The 15541-nt window shown below is 48.6% G+C and overlaps 1 protein-coding gene across 2 annotated transcripts; it reads right to left on the bottom strand.

Moving 5' to 3' along the window:
• Positions 1-6735: 6735 nt before the first annotated feature.
• On the bottom strand, positions 6736-14040 carry YIPF5 (Yip1 domain family member 5). 2 transcript variants are annotated; one of them, XM_065849150.2, is made up of 6 exons: positions 13929-14040; positions 13432-13541; positions 11775-11944; positions 10485-10630; positions 8456-8637; positions 6736-7814 (listed from the first exon to the last, which is right to left on the bottom strand). In XM_065849150.2, the coding sequence occupies exons 2-6, from the start codon at positions 13530-13532 to the stop codon at positions 7652-7654; spliced, it is 762 nt and encodes a 253-aa protein (XP_065705222.1). In that variant the 5' UTR covers positions 13533-13541; positions 13929-14040; the 3' UTR covers positions 6736-7651. The 2 variants fall into 2 exon arrangements, with proteins under 2 accessions (XP_065705222.1, XP_071670692.1); XM_071814591.1 differs by lacking the exons at positions 13432-13541; positions 13929-14040 and adding an exon at positions 13312-13384.
• Between the last annotated feature and the right edge of the window lie 1501 nt (positions 14041-15541).

The following is a 15541-nucleotide window of genomic DNA, read 5'->3' as shown; positions in this document are numbered from 1 at the left end:
ACCAGCGGATCCCCGGGACCAGCGGATCCTCGGACCAGAGGACTCCCCGGGACCAGCGGATCCCCGGGCCAGCGGACCCGGCGGCAGCTCCGAGACTCGGTGTGCGCAGATTGCCATCTAGTGGCCCGGGAACACGGGCGTTCAGGGCTCCGCTCACTCGTTTTGCTCCCGGGGGTGCTGATTGAACCCAAACATTGCTGGAGGGGGCTCTGAAATGCTCTTGCGTTCCCCCCTTGCCCGGAACGGAGCCCTTGCCACGGCGAGCAGCAGGTTGGGAGGTCAAATTATATTTGCTCTGCCTTCTCCCCTTGTTAATCCTATGGTTTAAGTTTTCAGGATGCTTTGGCTGAGAAGTAAGGCCAAAAGGCAACTTTGGGAGGAAGGTTCATTATTGGTGCTGTTTCTCCAGGGTGCAATACAGATTGCAGGTCAGGGATGCTCTGCCCGTGCTCACACCTTACACCAGGAGATTTAGGGAAAACCCAGTGGCCTTGTCAAGACCCCCAGGTGTGCAGGAACTCGCAGGACGCTGCGTTTTCCAGCAGCCAGCTCGCATTCAGCAGCGGCGCTGGGTCAGCCCAGCCGGGAGCTCCGGGAGCTGGCACGGGGATCCCCTCCCGCAGGGACACTGGATGTGCTGGTGTGACCCCTGCTCTGCAGCCTCCTCTGCCTCGGGAACGTTCATCCCATGGGGTCTCTCTGTGCGGCCTTTACGGTCACAGGGTGACTCATCTGACCCTTATGGTACTTGCTTTGAGATAAGAAAAGTGCCTTATTTACTCATATGTCTACATCTGCATTACAGATATTGGATCGGGTGAAACCCACAGCAGATGGGTTGAAATAAAGGCTGAAACCAGTGAGAAATATTGAGAACCGCAGCAATATAAATACCGCCGTTACAAATAATTTATTGGTTCAGAGAATGATGCAGACAAGTTATCCATAATGGTATAGATTAATGAGCAAAAGGGGTTTTTCTGTTCTGGTTCATTTTCCCAGCAGAACTGAGCTGTGGTTATGCTTTGCCTGTTTAGTGTCCCCTAGACAAATAGTTCCCCGTCTCCATGTCTCGATTACTCCCTCTGTGATACAGAGATGATAATAATTAGCCAGCTTCTTAGTAAACTGGATTGACTGAGACTGGTAAGAGGGGAAAAGGCACATTATAGTGGGAGAAAACTGGAGCAGAACTATAATCCATGAAAATGAAAGAATTATAATCCACGAAGCCTTATCGGCTTCCTAAGCTTCATCAAGCGCTGCATTCACGCATTACTCTTAAGCTCGAGAGTCAACACTTGCGAAGATGCATCACCTGAAGATTTGCCACCTCGCTTAGCTGCAGGCTGCAAATGAAGGAAACCTGGTGATACATGAACAAAGCCTCAAGGGCCCTTGCTGGCCAAAGGCAGCAGCTTTTTGCCCAGCGTGACCTGGGTCCGAGCCTCCCGTGTGCTGTGCAGGGCGCCCGCCCCGAGCCATGGGCAACGTTCCTCCTGGGTTGCGAGGGGCCGGAGCGCTGGACGTGCTGTGAATCACGCGTGGGGAGGACGGGGGAAAACTCACCATGAGATCTTGGCAGCGGCGCCCAGGGGATTGCGATAGTGTGCAAGTGAAGGCCAAGGCTGCTAATCCTGCCAAAGGATCTTGGAAGAAACCAGCGGCGTTTCTGTATCTCGCAGACCCATCTCTATCCAGCACACTCCATGCTCTTGTTCATATAGCAGTTCTCCAGCTCCTTGCGATGGCGAGCGTATTCATCGTGGGTTACATGGAAAAGAAAACAGGATCATAGCAACCAGACTAACAGAGCCGGGTGGTATCTAAACATCAAGCCCATATACACGAGAGTGAAGAGCGAAGTGAGTTGTTTGGGGGATTATCCTTCAGGTTTCCATGGAAAAAACTCCCGTAGAACACACTTCCACCCTAATTAATGTGTAAACTGAAGAGAGGTTTCAGGGCTTCAGCTTGATGTTTTTAATGAATATTATCCAGCTGCTGCCAGCACTTCACAGTGTCAAAATTTAGCTCAGCTGTGTTTTCTCCAGGGTCTAGAATTCTGCCTGTATTTGCTTTGAAAATAGTGAAGGACCAAGAGGTCGTCTCTGCAGTTATCCAGTCATCTGCTTGGCAATCCAGAGTGAAAACAAGCAAACGAATGCGCTGGAGGCAGCAGCAGGGAGAGAGCTGGATGTGGCTGCTCCAGCGCTACTTACAGCAGGAAAACATCAGTATCTCTTCAAAAATGCTGCACACACGAAGAACATGCAGACTCACTTGTACAGACAGCGTAATCAGAAAGAAATAGGAGCAAAAATCCCTAAAAATCAGTGAAGCAAATTAATTACAGATTGTGGAAGAGCATTCTATTGCTGCATCCCATGGGAACATCCCCAGGAGCATCCCATGGGAGCATTCCCGGCCATGTCCCCAGGAGCATCCTGAGTTGCATCCCCAGGAGCATCCCATGGGAGCACCCCCGGCCGTGTCCCCAGGAGCATCCCATGGGAGCATCCCCAGGAGCATCCCATGGGAGCATCCCCGGCCGTGTCCCCAGGAGCATCCTGAGTTGCATCCCCAGGAGCATCCCATGGGAGCACCCCCGGCTGTGTCCCCATCTGCTCGCACACCCCGTGCCGGGTCCCGCTCCAGCCTGGCGCCGTGCAGGGCTCGGTATCACGACAGGGGAGGGGAGTGCAGGGCGATGGGCTTCCAGGGTAGAATTTACTACGGCTCGCCACGTCCACTATGTACACTGTGATGATTTATCTATGGGGGGAAAAGCCAAAAAATACTCCCAACTGAACAGTGCTCCTGACTCTTACACTTCATAGTGAGGTAATGTGTTTTTCCCTTCTCTTACCCTGTGTTTTTCATCATTTGTCAGATATACTACAACCCACTATTTACCTCATTCTGAAGCTCTGAGAGGCTTTGTGGCTTTGTTGCCTCCCGGTGTTCCCTGAATAAGTCACTGCATATTTGCACCACAAGGTGAGAGGCGCCAGCAGTGCCAGGCGGAACGCGGTCTCTGTGAGCCCATTGAAGGCTCCGGATCTGGGGGGATGTGCAGCTGACTCAACCTGCAAATACATAGGAGAAAAATGAAGTGATAAAAATCAGCCAAAATGGGATGGTAAGAGAGAAAGCAGGTTAGGAAAACCTAGCGATCTTCTCCCAGAGGTGACGCGTCCTATTAAAGATGGGGAAGCAGCAGATGTTGTCTCGCGTTCTACAAGAAACACAGTTCAGAAAAATTTACCACAAAGGTTGAAATGTGAGCACAAAACAATGACTGTGTCTCTGTGAGATGCAGTTTATACCCCACCCTCAGCCTGCACCGTTCGCTATTTTAATCAACTTGGGGGATGAAATCCAGAGATAACAAAGCGGAAGGCACTGTAGTCTCTTTGGAGACCGGATTGGAGACCAAATTGATCTACGTAAATTGGAGAAATTATCTGAATGGTTCAGATGGAATTCAGTGCAGCACACAACGCTGTTCTAAAGAGAAAATGTCACTGCCTAGAAACACGATGGGTAACCATGGGCTCAGTTTCTGTAGACGAGGGTTTGGGGACTGCAGTGGGTAGTCAAACAGGGTTGGTTTTTTTTCAGGAAAAGAGAAGAATGACAGGGGAAATTAGAATTAATTCACCATTATGTAAGAGGCCACTGCCAAAAGGAAGAGCATAAGCTTTCATGTCTGTTGCGGATAGAATAGTAATAATAAAGTGCATTAGAGGGAGGAAGAAATAGGAAGAAATAAGCTTGACATCATGAACCATTTTTTAATCATAAAGTGGGCAAAGTACTGACACGGTGTTCAGGAGATTGTGCCATTGCCCTCCAGCTGTGGCTGCGAAGGGCAGATCAGACCCATCCCTCCCCTGGGTCCATGGAGGGGCAGGTCAGGCCATCTCACCTGCCCTGGGTCCATGGAAGGGCAGGTCAGGCCATCTCACCTGCCCTGGGTCCATGGAAGGGCAGGTCAGGCCATCTCACCTGCCCTGGGTCCATGGAAGGGCAGGTCAGACCATCTCACCTGCCCTGGGTCCATGGAAGGGCAGGTCAGACCATCCCACCTGCCCTGGGTCCATGGAAGGGCAGGTCAGGCCATCTCACCTGCCCTGGGTCCATGGAAGGGCAGGTCAGACCATCTCACCTGCCCTGGGTCCATGGAAGGGCAGGTCAGACCATCTCACCTGCCCTGGGTCCATGGAAGGGCAGGTCAGACCATCTCACCTCCCCTGGGTCCACCGGACTGAGCTGTGATGGGGAGGTGGTGGAGTAGCCAGGGAACCATGCCGGGAGTTCACATCCAAAACCCATCGACTTGCCTGAAACACTCTGTTCCAAAAGATGAAAACAACCCTGGTACCACCGATGGGAATGTTAACATCTCACATCCCAAAGTGATTCAAAAGGTACCTTGCAGACTCGAGGTTTTTAAAGTAAATCAGACGGGTGTTTGGCAGAATTTGGCGGAGCGAACGTGAGGAAGCAGAGCAGCGAGCGGCGGGACATCTGCTGCTGGCATCGGGAAGTGCGGGCGCTGCCTTAGATCTCTAACCTCGTCTGAACCGGGAATTTTGAACTGGACAGAACACTGGAACGAGAAGATCATCCTGAATGTAAATGTTTCCATCTGCGATTCAGGAGAGCTTCCAGCAGAGCCTTGCCAAGGTGTTAGATTACCCTTGCTGCTGACAATTAACATTTGAACTAACCGCTAAGACAATCAAAGGATTGACTCATTAATAAAGTGAAGACTAAATAAAGAAAAAGACACCGAACTCATTAAAATCTTCCGTAACCTATTGTGAGTCTTCAGTGTGAGGACAAAAGAAGCTTCAACTTTCTCGGGTAATTGAACACGAAGAGGTTAACACATTAAATGTTTAAGATGGATTTTCAGTTCTGCAGATGGCATCCTTCCCCAGCCCCCCAAGCACCGCGTCCAGGCTGCGCGTTTCTGAGGTCAGAGCTGGCAGCGCTCTGCAAATCCCGACTCCGAAACCGCTCTGTGGTCCCCACGCAGGCTCCGACGCTGCCTGAGGGGCACCGGCCAGTCCCCCTCTCCGGTTTGTTTGTAAATGAGGGCATTTGTCCAGATCTGCCTGACATAATTATTGGCCAAACATTCCTCCTGTTGGTTCAGCCAAGTCTCCCGTTGCGCTACACGGGAACTCTGCCTGCAGAAGAGCGGAGGAGCTGGCACCCAGCCGAGCGGGACGAATCACACCCCGAGCAGGAACGTCTGATTTCACCCTGAGGCCCGAATGGCCTCCAGTTTGGATCCATAACCACCGCTGAGGATGAGCCTGCGCTGGCACCAGCGGCCAACGGGCCTGGAAAGGCTGTGCCTGAGCTCCGGGAGCAGCGCTCATGGGTACACGCAGGGGAAGCTTCAGTAGCTCGCTTCACAAAAATACTGTATTTTAGTATGAGAACCTGATGTGCTCAGGAAAGTATGTGAGCTTTTATACTTGAACAATTCTGTATTTAATTTGGCCTCATTAGAAAAGGTAATCACTGTAATTTATTTGCACAAATACAGGACATGAAGCTCCGTCAGCAGGTAATGTTCTTCATTAAAAGGAACAAGAACTTTGTGCACCAGGGCAGATGTCGTCTGTTAATCCAAAAAAACCACAACCATGAAGTACGGAGTAAAACATTTTGATAAATTAAATCAACTCAACCTTTATTTAGGATGGTAATTGCTAATAACATACACAAGTAGAAAAACGTCTTGGCTCTTGAATTCGCTTCTGGAAGGAAATTGAAGATTTTAATGTGTGTTTTAAAAGCCATTGTAAGAGCCGGTTAGAGAACGTCACCCCAGCCAGAGCCCTTTGGTTCTTAAGGGCTTGACGTTCATCTGGCACTTCCCAGTGCTCCCAGTGACACCAGCACACACTGGCCCCAGCCAACAAAGGGCCTGGGCAGCAGTTCCCAGCAGCACCAGGAAGTTGTTTTTAGGAGAACACTCAGAACTAAGAGAAGAGCGAACAAAAACGTGCCGAGCCTTCGGAGTCGTTCACGCACCGGGAAGAGGAAAGATCTCCTCGAAGGTGCATTCGCACAGTCTTACCAGGTGGTGCTAATGGAACACGGCTGGTCTGTGGGTCACTCCTGAAGCCTGTGACAGATCGATCCACAGACACCAGAGGTGGAGAGCAGACTGGCAGACGGCTCCACGGACACCAGAGGAGGACACCAGACTCACGGATGGATCCACGGACACCAGACTGACGGATGGCTCCATGGACACCAGAGGTGGACACCAGACTGAGACCTGCGGTAGATTCGAGGCTGAGATCCCCTGGGTCGAAGTGCTGAAGCAGCGCTGGTTACACGCAGCTCTCTGGCAGAGCTTTGTCGTTTCCAAGGCAGGGGTGGGGAATCACTATGGACTTCACCAGCCTCCCCGGGATGAGCTAAAATACGGCTGGATCCTCCTCTTGCTTGTTTTAAGAAACACCAAGTGCTGATGCGCAGAACAACCGGTTTTGCTTTCCCACTTAGGCTCGTAAGGCTTGCTGCGAGTGACTAACCGCACAAACTACTTCATACCTCTCGTGGAACATCAAGTATGTGTGGCTGGAGCAAATTTCAAATCCATTAACTGAAAACTGTTTAAAATATGATTTTGCTTCAATACTGAAGTTGCTATTTTAGTAATTAAATCCATTTATAAAGAAATATTAGAAAAAAACAAACACCTTTTTCAAAATTTCAGGAAATTTAATCAATATGCCTTAAATTATTTTACAGTAACTACAATACTGACAAGCATAACATTTTCAAAAGGGTGTTTTCTCGGAAGTTCTGCAGAAGAGATTACTGCTCACCCACCAGTGTATGCACCACTGGGAAAGGAACTCTACTTGGAGTCATCTTCAGAAGCCCAGGTTAACATACAGGCACCCAGACAGCCAAATGTGGTCAAATTCCAGGTGTGACAGAATTACAGATCCCTTGAAGTATCTGTTTTCTAACTCATAATTTGAGTACCTTAAATCCTGAAGTATTATCACATCAAACAAACAAATAAATGAGACCAAACAGCTTAAGAGTATATTTGTTGAAATATAGAAAATACTCTAATTGCTTGTGGCCGTTGGCGCATTTTGCCTTTGCTAAGAGGGCGCAGGAAATACGTTCTTCTCGACTGCAGATTGATTCAGAGAGAACCCCAAATCTACTTCACCTGCAGTTCTTTAACTGTTAACTTTTTCTGATGAAAACCTATGTAGAACTGCAATCCTGCTCCCTGCCTCACCTCCCTATGAGAAACAAACAAAAGACAACAAAAAAACCAAATAAGAATCCCCAGTCCTCAAATAACAACCAAAAGTTACTTCTCTAAAGACAGAGGAATGGGAAGGAAAGTACATTAACTTGGTAAGCGTGAACACTTATTAAAGCTATAGACACCTCAGGTCAATTGAAAACAGTATTCAAAGTCCTACAAAAGTGAACACGAGACATTTGTTTCCATTGTTCAGATGATTCAGCCCAGGTCTAAGTTTCGCGACGGTGACGCTACGCGGTTGTTTGCAGCCGTTTCTGGTCCGATTCGACGTTCCGAGTCGACGCTTTTTTGGCCCACTGGAGTCCAAGGGTTTGGACAGTCTGCTCAAAACACAGAAATGAGCGCGAAGACTCCGTATAGCAAAGCGCAGGGGTACGCTACGAGGAGCTGCTGGCCCTCCATCGCTAAGGCGGAAATGAAGATCTTGGAAGCTGAAAAACTGCACCAGCCAATGATTCCAGCCGTGAGGAGAATCCCTATCATTCCCCTGCAAGACAGAAATAAGGAGTGTCAGACCTGTGCATATACGCCTACAGGACTTGTAACTGGACTTCTAATACTTCTTACAGATTCCAAGATAAATTCTAGCTTTTATCTTTGACTTTTTAAATGAGATAACTCCAGTAAAGACTCCAGAAAGATTCTGACAGCACAAAAAAACCCAAATCAAATCAGCTTCGCGCACGTGAAACACAGAAGTGGTGAGTAAACTAACTCTAGTAATCAGTCCCTGATTTCATATCGCTATGACTAATCACACTCATTTTCTCCTGTTTCCCAAATTCAAATTTGCACCTTAAATTATATTTACTTTTAGACTTCACAGGTATTGAGACTTGTCAGATTCAAACCTGATCAAAACCAAACTTGATACTGTTATTTGAGTCTATGTATTTAAAAGCTATTAATTGACTTACAGATAAAACCAGTATTGACCCACCTTTCATCCAGTAAATACCTGGAGACTGTTGATATTTATGTTCTTACACTGACTGCGCTACTGCTGAATTCCTGATCATTCAATTATATGCAGCTTCACCATTGAATATGAAAATTCCTTTTAATAACTTCCTTCACCATCTCATAGAGGAGGAATCTATTACCAAATTAGCAAGTTTATGTACTTACTGCAAGGAGAAGACAATTGCAGAAGTGGAAAGCAGGATCATGGGAAGGAGACAGTATCCGAGGACGCTGGCCACGCAGCCGAAGGAGACGCCCGTCATGCTCATGAGGTTCAGGAGACAGAACATCCCTAAACAGCCGATGGCACTTATTCCATACACGTAACCAAACTGCATCTTCCCAGCCTGCAAGTCAAGCAGAAAAATGGCCGTTAGTTACCAGAACAAGTCACGGCTCCCACAAACAAAGGGAAAGAGACACGATCTTTAGAGTATCTTCATCTTCTCCCTGTCCCCAGTTCCTACATCCCAATTCAGACACTATTTCCCACTCCCTCCGACCCAGGACACCTCTCTCTCTGTTCCAGGACACCCCTCTGTCCCAGGCATCCCGGAACATTCACCCTGAGTCCACCTGTCTTGAACACATTTGGATCAAACTGTTATTCTTTGATCTGGGCTGCAAAACACTATGAATTCTTTAGGGTTTAATAGACTAACATCTCATGCTGATTGATTACTTGCAATAATAATTGTTATAGAACTAGTATACGAAGACCAAGAAATTGTAATTCAGGAACTTCTTGACAAATCCGGAGCTAAAACACTTTAACTTGCACAGACTCCACCAAGTTACAGCACGACGTACATTACAAAAAATTCCCAGGAACAGCTGAAGCGGAGCTGTAAAGCGCTGCACGTGAACAGCACAATTAACTCGTGTAGGTTTTACGAGGTTGAAATCAGAACGCAGCTTGTTAACAAGTGTGCAGAGAGCACAGGTGTTATTTGCAGATCTACGTAACCTCTGCCCTGGCTGCCAGCGCCACCTTCCCCACCGAGCTCCCTCCCAGCCCAGCTCGCCTCCCCCTCCAGTGCTGCAGAGACCCAGCACACCTGCGGGCATCTCTGAGCCAGCCTGAGCTTGTTCGCTTTCACTGCACTCAATGTATCTAAAAAACACAAACAAAAGGCACAAAGGAGAAAGTGGTGCTTCCTCAGGAAATGAACATCCAAATGCATCCAGTACAAACATGCTCCTTAACTCTACTGGCCTAGTTTCCATAAAGTTTACTTATAAAAGTAGGCTTGAAGTCCCCTTGGTACCAAACCACTGTGCTCTAAATGTCACAGCAGTGGGAAATTGTCGACAAAAATTAAATGCAGTGCCTGAAGACATTTAGAGAATAAAAAGAGATGAAAAATATCGCAGTTTTCAATGACAAGGAAGAATGTTCGCTGCTACCCTGTCATTTCATAATTGACACTTTTGAGTCATTAAAGAACAATCTTATTTCAATTAAGCTCAACTAAAAACCCCACCAAGCTCCAACAGCTGCTGACCTATTAAGCAGTATAAACAATCTGAAAGCAGTTTGACTTTAAAGTGTTTCACCAGACTGACACTTGACACTGAAAATCATGCCTGATGATACTTAGGAAATCTCTTTCTACAGGCAAATTTTGAGTGTCCTTGCCTCTTAAATATCAGTAAAGAACAATGAATAAAGAGCAGGGAGCAGAGAAACACAATGAAACAAAACAGAGAAACAGACTCAAATATTAATTGTAAATGAAGAAATGAAACAAATATTCAAATATTTCAGTTGTCTGTTGTTTTGATTCCTGATAAGACAGAAGATAACAGAGACGTCACAAAAAGCCAAGGTATGGTTCTGAAAACAAAACATCTTTAAAAACCCCCAACCAGGTAAAAACCTGAGCACACGTGTCACAGCCATTCCTGTGACAAACGGGAGCCACGTGCCGCAAAAGCGAAGTATGACAAGAAATACGAATTACACTGAAATAATTGCCACGCAAAAACCAGGCTCAAAGGCATGGATTCAAACTCCACGGAAGGAAAGCAAACTGCTGAACCCCCTCCCAGCTCTGGATTCGTGCTCAGGATGTGCTTTTTTGGCCTACGTGCCAAGAAGTCACTTCCAGTAAACCCAGAGGTAACTTGGCTTTTTCCCAGTGTTTCCAAGGATATGAATGCACAAACTAATATTTTGCAATCGATATCTCACCAGTAATAACGTGGCTCCAAAAGCCAGACAGAAGACCATTGGTCCAGCCAAGTCGGTCTCATTCATGATGCTGCCGTCTGCTACTTTCAATGGGTGTAGCACCGTTAGTGTCTTCTGCCAGATGTGGTCAAAATTGATCCCCAATTCTACAAATTACATAAAAAGAATTATGCATATTTATTTCATTTTTCCCCTCCTGTTGTGCTCATTTGCTTCACTCTTGGTTTTCTCTGCCTCTCCACTTTGAAATGCCCTCCAAACCCCATCCAACGGGGCCCAGGAATTGAGTCATTTCATCTTTCCTCCAGCTGCCAAAGGTGCTGCCTCCACAGATTCCAGGTCCCAAATGCTCAGAAGTGACAAGGTGGTTTCTAAAGGACCAGGTAAGAGCATAAGCAAAGTTCTGGGTCGGTCCAAAAGTTCCTTTAGCCCAGCACCCTGCCCCGTGCGTGGCCAAAAGCAGATCCGTACAAAGAGCACAAGCACAGGACATGCAGATTCTCCAAGTCTCCAATGACTGGTCGCTCCAGGATCTCTAATTCAAAGTAGTTCCTCTGTACTTAACGACCATCAGTGGGTTTCTCTTTCATGTGCCACCCAGCCCTCCTAACACTGGGTGTCCCATGCCAAGGAGTATCACAGCCCTCCAGCCAGGTCCCATCTCAGGTCCCCATCCCCGCAGCCTGAGCACAGTTGCGCACCCAACCCTGGTTCCAAATTCAGGTACCATATGCCCACCTCAGGTACCAGTGAGAGGCATCGTGACCACCTCTCTGACCAGTAAGGGTTTGTTCTGCTGTCTGGTACCGAAGAGTGACGGATACGAGCTGGAAACTGAACCCACCGACCCAGACACCAACTGCAATCTGACCCGGCACCCACACAGGCTTTTCTGCAGTGCCCAGCATTCCTCTTCAGCACCAAACGTTTCAGTCCTAAACAATCAACTCTAACTAACTGCACCCTTTTATTTTACAAAAAGTGGGATTATAAGTAATATTTGCAACAACAGAAATAGTAAGTGTTTTGTCATAGGCGCTGTATAAGGTCAGATTATGCATTTAACTCCACAGAACAGCTGGTATGAAGTAATAAAGTACAAACTTAAAACTGCAGAAGTTCACACAAGAACATGCATTTCATACAGCAAAATACAGTTAAACAAAAAAAATTAATGAGAATTTAAAATCAACCGTGCACTTCCAGAAGCAGGGAATACAGACCCTGCTACTCAGCTTATCACCAAACTGGGAAGAGTTCTGGATTTTGGCCACCAAGCATAAGTTATACCTTCTAATAGAGGAGGCTCATCCTCAAAATTACTTCCATAAAAAGACTGTGCTGAAGTTGGAGTGTAGGTCTGCGTCGGCTGGTAGATCTGCCCTGTGTACGGCTGCTGCTGCATCATGTCTGGGGGGACAAATCCGCTCTGCTGAGAGTATTCATAACCTCCATACTGCCTGCAAAGAGCGACAGCGCGTTACGGACGGGGACAGAACCGCATGGAAAACACCTCCTGGTAAAAGCAAAGCTTATGTCTAGAAAATAAGTCACAGCAAACAATGCTTTCTTCTCTTTTAAAAAGCCACATTAGACGCCCCCCTGCTCGAATCCAGGACAATCAGGCATTTGGCCCCGTCCAGCAATTCAAACCCTTATAAACAACACGCTGTTAAGCTAAACAAAGTAATTCACTCCATATGCACTAGTACTGCTTCTTGGTTTAAAGTCAGAGAAATGAGCGTTATCCAGTGCCTGAATTACTACTACAGACTGCAGACCTGAAAATAGCAGGAAAAGTTTCATCTCGAACCTATTCAAATATTGTCCTTTAGTTGTTACGGACACCTGATTTGATACCAGCATTAATTTGCTATTTATAATGTTTATTTGCAAACTCACAGTTGGAGAACAAAGTTGTTCATACTATCACTTTTGTCACCATCCACATTTTAAAAAGCAAAAACAAAACCCAAAAGCAGTTTTCCCCTTCACTTTGGCACCACATGTATCATTACAGCATACGAGAAGGAATTACGACAGACATTAAACACATTGTGACATCTACCTACAGGACATGATGCAGAGAGAAAAAATGGCCAATTTTTCAGTTTCACACACTCTCAATTACTTGCTAACAAACCATTTTATATTATCTTTGGAATACTTTCTATTATAGTTTTGATATGTATAAAACTATACATTACTATCTTTTACAAAAACCACATCAAAGCTATCCTCTGTTTCTAAACAAACTTCTAACCTTTTCTTGCCATTAATCATAAATATTTAGCTACGGAAATACGAAAACAAAGGAGGAAAATCCAGAACTCCTCCTTTCCTCCCACATGTCAGCACAGTGCAGCCTCACTGTGACCCTTCAGGACACAAACGGGCATCATCAACCTGCTCCATCTGCTGCAGGGATCACAGGGGCCACGTAACCAACCAAGCCCTCAGCCTGAGACCAGAGATACACAAAGGGCTCCTGAGAGCCCCCCCAGTCAAGAAACATCCCCCACGCTTCCCTGCTAAAGCCTGGGAATCACCACTGACGCTGCAGCTCGCTTATGTGACACTGGGACTCATTTCTCCTCCTTGAGTGGCTGGAGTTGGACTTACAGAACAACAGTAATTCTTTTCAATATAATTATTCATATAACCTTTCTTTCAATTTTCTAATTTTTGCTGTTAAATGTAGAAGGCAGGATATTCAACATACAACTGCTTTCTATCTACAGTTCCAGGATATGAGTTCTGCTCCTCATAAATAAACCAGAGCAACAGGAACTCAATCCTGGCACCAGGAGCCAGCTGAGACACCCACCCTGTTCTGGATAAACAGACTGTCCCACAAGGATCTGAACTCGGGCTCGGTCGCTGAAGAATCCCAACCAAACAGCTCCCCACCCGCCCCGTTACACCGCCCAGGGCACACAGGAGTTACTTGCTGTACGCGTTGCCGCTGTAATCATAGGCCTGGGGCTGGTCATCGATGCTGTAGCTGGTCTGGAAGAAGTCTGTGCTGAAGCTGTCGAAGCCGGACATGGCGGGTGTCTGCAAGAGAGCGGCCGGGCTGCGGGGCAGCAACGGGCACACCGCGCGGGACCCGCCCGGGACCACCCAGAGCCGCCCGCGACGCCCCGGAGCCACCAGGGACCCCCCAGAGCCACCAGGAACCCCCAAACGCACAAAGGACCCGCCCGAGACCCCACAGGGCCGCCCGCGGCCCCTGAACACACACAGGCCGCTCCGGGCGTTCCCCTCCCGCCGCTCAGCCCACAGCGGCCCCGCCGCCCTCCCTGGCGCCGTGAGCTGTCCCAGCCCCTCCCGTCCCGTCCCGTCCCGCCCGGGTCCGGGAGCGGGAGCGGGAGCGGGAGCGGGAGCGGCCCCGTGGCCCCCGGGCCCGCTTGCACCCCCCGGCCCGCGACCCCGCGGACTCACCTGCGGCCCCCGGGCTCAGCCCCACACCCGCCGCCCTGCGACGTGTCACCAGCCACCCGAGCACTTCCGGGGCAGCGTGACCGCGCGTGCGCACGGCGCCCCGAGCCGAGGGGCTCTGCTGGGCATGCGCCGCCCCGGCACCGCCCCTGCCCGCGTGACGTCATGCGCGTAGCCATGGAGACGGAGCGGAGCGAAGATGGCGGCGGGCCGTGCACCGCCCAGGCCGCAGCCGCCCGGGTCGTGGCTCCGGTCGCCCCGTAGCGCTGTGGGCGGCCTGGCCGTGCTGCAGCGCTGGCGCTTTTCCCCGCGTTGCTAAGCCTCCCTGGGGCTTCGAGGTTTCGTGGCTTCTGTCTCCCATTGTTTTGCCTGCAATCTGAAGAAAAGCAAAACACTGGCTTTTAAGTAAATGCGGAGTTCTGTCCATGTTTCACTTGGCATTAAGCATTAGTGGTCAGTACCTCCTTGTAGTACCTTGCCTGGTGCTGTCAGATAGCCCAAGTTTCTTCTCATATTTAAGCGGAACCTCCTGTGTTCCAGTTTGCACCCATTGCCCCTTGTCCTGTCACTGGTTGTCACCCAGAAGAGCCTGGCTCCATCCTCCTGACACTGCCCCTTTCCATATTGATCCCCAGGAATGAGTCCCCCCTCAGTCTCCTCCAGCTCCAGAGCCCCAGCTCCCTCAGCCTTTCCTTTTCACTGCAGGTTACGCACACAGGAACACCGGCAGGATTTCAGCAAGGCTTAGTGTTAACAGAGGGATTTATTAATAAGCAACTTTTTAATCGCCAAAAAGCTCTCTCTGCGATTTTTTCCTATTATTCATCAAAAGAAATGGTATTGCGAGTCCTTGTATAAACGTGGAGCAGGGCAGGGATAAAACGCTGTTCACGTGATTCAGACAGAATTCTTGTTGACACCGCTGGGGGACTTCAGCCCTACGGATGTCATTTTGCACACAGTTCATTTCGGGTTGTTTCTTTCGCTCGGCCCCAGGCGGTGACTTTGCCCCCCGGGTCAGCACTTTGCCCGCGACGTGTGCGGAGCTCCCGGAGGAACGGGGTGTGCTCTGCTCCCCGAAACCGCGGGCGCTGACGGAAACGGCGATGGTGCTGCCGAGGGAAAAGTAAATAATTGCTGTCATTCAGTGTTAGACCTTCATTCCCTTTCACACGCCCACATTAAATAAAATCAGTATTTTCCTAAGGCCAGACAAAAAATTTGTTAGAGCCACGAATCTTCTTGTATTTACTAAAGAAGAGCTGTCAGCCCATCCCTCACGGAGAAGGTGCGGGAGCTGGGGATGCTGTGGAACTGAGAAAAACGGGACCGGGACCATGGAGACACCCTCATGTGAAGAAGCTCCTTCAGAGTCCTTCGTCACTCACTCTGTTTGTCCCTGTAGTTTGTAATGATTTTGCTCCTTTATTATTCGTGTAGGGCCAGGGGAGAAGGCTACTGTACTCAGACTGCTAATTAGAATTTGTTATTAACCGCCCAGGGGCCCGGTGTTGCCCGCTCAGGGGGGCTCTGTCGTGACAGGGTCGGGCAAACCCCAGCTGAGGGGGTTCGGCTGAACCTTCAGAACGAGGTGACTCGTGGGTGCCACTGGAGGT

Source organism: Patagioenas fasciata, chromosome 14, assembly GCF_037038585.1.
Source record: "Patagioenas fasciata isolate bPatFas1 chromosome 14, bPatFas1.hap1, whole genome shotgun sequence".
Classification (NCBI taxonomy): Eukaryota; Metazoa; Chordata; class Aves; order Columbiformes; family Columbidae; genus Patagioenas; species Patagioenas fasciata.
Note: the sequence above shows the minus strand (reverse complement) of the source record. Positions and strands in the feature narration are given on the sequence as shown.